General features: G+C 37.0%; 1 protein-coding gene across 1 annotated transcript in view; it reads right to left on the bottom strand.

Moving 5' to 3' along the window:
* MRPS28 (mitochondrial ribosomal protein S28) overlaps positions 1 to 201 on the bottom strand; it is an 84,342-nt gene extending 84,141 nt beyond the window's left edge. The window contains exon 1 of the mRNA XM_024731556.1: positions 119 to 201. Coding sequence (XP_024587324.1) covers positions 119 to 125 — 7 coding nt within the window. The 5' untranslated portion in view covers positions 126 to 201. The remainder of the gene's footprint in view (positions 1 to 118) is intronic.
* Positions 202 to 4,122: the final 3,921 nt, after the last annotated feature.

Genomic DNA, 4,122 nt, shown 5'->3' with positions numbered 1-4,122 from the left:
CCCAAAAAAAAAAAAAAAAAAAAAAAAAAAAAAATCACCAATTAAAGTCCAGTAATACTTTTGAGGTATTTCAACTTTTATGCACACGCTTAAAGCACTTAGAAATGATTCTACTTACTCTCCATCCACTTCCGGTCTTTTACATACACAAGGAAACTTGCCACCAAAATCTATATAAAGATCATTCTCCACAATATGAAAGATTCGTCCAATGACTAGTTTATCCTTGGCAGGTCCCATCTGTGTAAGAGGAGAATGTCTCAGCATAGACGCGAAGGATTCCACATCTTTTGGAGAGCCCTAAATATGAAAAGAGATATTTATATGCATACAGTTCAATGCTAAGGTATAATATGGTAGGTATAGTAATGTCTTATAGGGGAAATTTTTAAAAGTCAATTTGCTGTATATTTACGTTTTGTAGCAATAATAAAAATACTGAAATGGAATTTTGCTTTAAAAAGCCTGGGACGCTCTTCAACTTCCTTTTCCTTCCTTTCCTTCTTGAAGAGGAGCCAGGGAAAAGCAGGCATCTGTGCTTGGTGGGGGATGGCGCAGATGTGGTGGCCCAGGGTGGAATCTGGAATGTGAGCGGGATAAGGAGCCCCCTTAGACAAAGCTTCAGGCCTGGGGCAAGGAGGGGGTAGGGAGGCGAGTGTGCGAGGAGGGCATGCAAGAAGGCAATTGGCTTCATTCCTAGTACTGACCATCTGCAAAAAGCAAAATGCCTTCGAATACTGGTTTAATGAAAGTGACTATGCTTTAATACAAATTTAAGTGAGCATTAAGATAAAAATGATTAAGGGTCCTTTAATTAGCAGTCTGAAGACGAGCTCTTGTTATGTAATATTTTCAAATGACTTGACTTTATCATTTTAATGTTGTATTTTAACATTATAATTTTCTTCTTTTTCCTAAAGTAAAATTTTAAAGCAAAGACAGCTTTAATTGTTTTGTGCTACTCACTTTCTAGGAGTCATCTGACGTACTGAATTTACTTGAGGTAGGGCTGAACATATAATGCAAGCCGATTACTTTTTTTTTTAACTTACCAAAATTTTTTCCAAACACATGCTTTTTCAGAAATCCACGAACACAGATTTGTGTCTTCTACTCATCTTTAATTTGTGTGTGGTGTGGTGTGTGCGCACTTCAGTTCAAACTAAGGGAAGCCGAGTTTCTGTTTGTGAGAGCTCATCACAGAAGAATATTAACAATCTGATCTGCCTATGTATATCCTGTATCTGGAATGAATTTTACATTTGTTATTTAAGGGAGAATTACTAAGAGTTTGATAATACACTTACTTTAAAAACTACAAAACCATACTTATGACAATGTTAATGCATGGGATACTCCAAGGATTAGAAAATAATCAAATGCCCAGCCAGGAGCTTACTAAGCAGAAGAATACATGCCAAACTAAAAACATAGCCACTACTCAGCTCTAGCTGCAGTTGCAGTTCAAGTCCAGTGTTGCCACATCTTTTGATCTTCCAAGAAAAGCCAGAAATCCATATATTAATGTAAAATTTCCAATTTTAAGTGTTTATACATGGAAAAAAAGTCTTTCACTTTATAAATCAGAGCACATTTTGACCTATGAACCAAAAGTTTATGACCTCTGCTTCAAGAAAAAGAAAGTCAAATCATCTGACAGATACCAAGTCCCTTAGATGCTGGAGGGAGGATATGGTGATAGATTTGTTTCAGTGGGTTGAAACCCAATGGTAGGAATCCTTAGCACATTAGGGTTGATCTAAACGAAAGACAAGTCAGTAGACCTAGATGCCAAATAAAGCTGAAAAGGTAGCCAGGAATATTACACTTTGAGCCATAATACTAGTTTTATGATTCTACACAGTATAATATTTAATTCCTTAAACAAGCACCTTGAAAATAGTTCTTTTGCAGACAGCCAAGCGTGAAACACATCTTATAGGCTCAACACAGAAACAGCTATGAATTGTCCTCTTGATGCAAAGAGAGTAATACGAAGTACGCTGTCAGACACAAGTGCAGCTACTATAACCCTCTGCTGGGAACCACTATACCATCCAGAGCAGCTGGGAAGAGCACCGTTCCAGGCAAGACCAGACAGGTTATCAGCTTGGGGGTCTCATTCTGCTTACAACCTGGGAAGGTCCTTCTCATTTTTCCCTATAACCTGCTTTCCCATTACTCTGCTTCTGTGGTTGATATCTATTCTTCTTCTTCTTCATTTGTTTTTTTTTGGGGGGGACGGGGGGCAGGTAGACTTTCAATTAAAGCCATGGTGTCATTAAAACAGCAGATGAGAGGAAGATACAATAGTAGATCTAATACTTGAATACTTACTGAAGATAATTCAGCCATCACTAGGGCCTCCTCCTAAAACAACAATCTCCTTTACAACTGTGAAGGGCTGAGATTAGTATGATAGTAAATGGTATTTCCCTCTAGGTTTTAGAAAATAGAGTGTTCTTGACTATTTAATATGATCTCTTGAGATTTTTAGTAAATGTGTTGTGAAATATTTACATTATAAACTTTATAAAATTATGAATAATTATTTTAAAGGAGATTTTAAAATCAAGTAAAACAGAATGCTATTGCTTTTTGTTCCATTATTTTTGCCTTCACTTTGTTATATTTTACAATGGAAGTCAATGTGTTTTCAGTGAGTGAAATGATTTTACCACAAGTATAAGACACCTTGATCAATACCTGAATTTGCTTTTAAATTGTATGCTTGCTATACTTTTTGGAAACTATAACAAATAATTAGACAAAGCCCTCCTTCAAAAAACATGGTCTAGAATCATCTCTGAATTCCTCATTTACTTGTCAAATGGCTTCTAAAACTAATAAATGTAGCACAATCCATGATGACAACCAACACTGTAGGCTCCTCTCATGCTGTTGCAGACTGCGAAGACTCCAGGCACACTGTCACCTTCTGGGTGTATCATAGATCTCAGTGTCTAATCCTGCTTATGGAAAATGTTGCTACAAAGTTCATTCCTAAAGTTGTCATAGGTAAAGCAGGTGCCTTAGGGTGGACTGCTTCCTTTAAGAATTGGTCATAAATCTCAGATTTCCAAAGTATTCCTGTTACTCTGCAGTATTGTTTTTTCACTTTGAAGCCTGAAAGTTGAATAGCACTGCCCAGATAGAACAGGGGAAGGTAAATGAATTACAGATATAGGGAATAGTTCCACTTTCATTCATTCGTTCATCAAATATGTGTTGAATACCGAGTGCCTGTCATGTACCCCAGACTCCGTTCTAGCCTTGATATGAAAATATATGAAACAGTTAAACGAACGTGAGAAGACATTAGGGTCCAAAAATTGCTGAAAACAATTGCTATCCTCATTCAGGTTGTAAAGAGTCCTATACCAAAGGCTAAGTGGGTTAGACATTATCCTATAAGCAGTGGGAAATCAAAAGAAGTTTCTCATTAATGGGGTGACAGTACTTGTTCTTTGTTTAAAAAAAAAACTTTGGCAGCAGTATGCAAAATGGACCAGAGAAAGGGGGAGGGGGAAATGGAAAGGGGGCAAACTGTTGAGAAGCTCCTCCACTAACTAGGGCAGAGATGATAAAGGGCCTACACTGAAGCAGTGGCCATAGGGAAGAAGGGATACAGAGCTATTTACCAAACAGTACAGCAAAGACTTGATACCCAATTGGCTGTAGAAAGCAAGGGAAAAGGGGAGCCACTGACCAGGTGGGAGAGCAGTGCAGCAGAAGTAAGAGAGTAAGTTAGTTTCACACTTATTAGGTTTCTGATACCCATAAAATTTTAGGGAACACTGTCTATCTGGTAGGTAGTTAAAAATAATAGTGCCCTTTTTTTTTTTTTTTGCCACACCACACGATTTGTGGGATCTCAGTTCCCCAACCAGGTATTGAACCCAGGCCACGGCAGTGAAAGCACCAAATCCTAACCACTAGACCACCAGGGAACTCCCATGGTGCACATATTCGTATACGTACTTACATAAATTTACAAATACGTTTACAGTAATATTATATAGATACAAATTCCTCAAAAGAAATATATCAAATGCTAACTGTAAAAATTTACATATAGAACTTTTTTCTTTATATTATTATTATTATTTTTTTTTTTTTTTT

The sequence above is a fragment of the Neophocaena asiaeorientalis genome, unplaced genomic scaffold, assembly GCF_003031525.2.
Source record: "Neophocaena asiaeorientalis asiaeorientalis breed wild unplaced genomic scaffold, Neophocaena_asiaeorientalis_V1.1 scaffold371, whole genome shotgun sequence".
NCBI lineage: Eukaryota > Metazoa > Chordata > Mammalia > Artiodactyla > Phocoenidae > Neophocaena > Neophocaena asiaeorientalis.
Note: the sequence above shows the minus strand (reverse complement) of the source record. Positions and strands in the feature narration are given on the sequence as shown.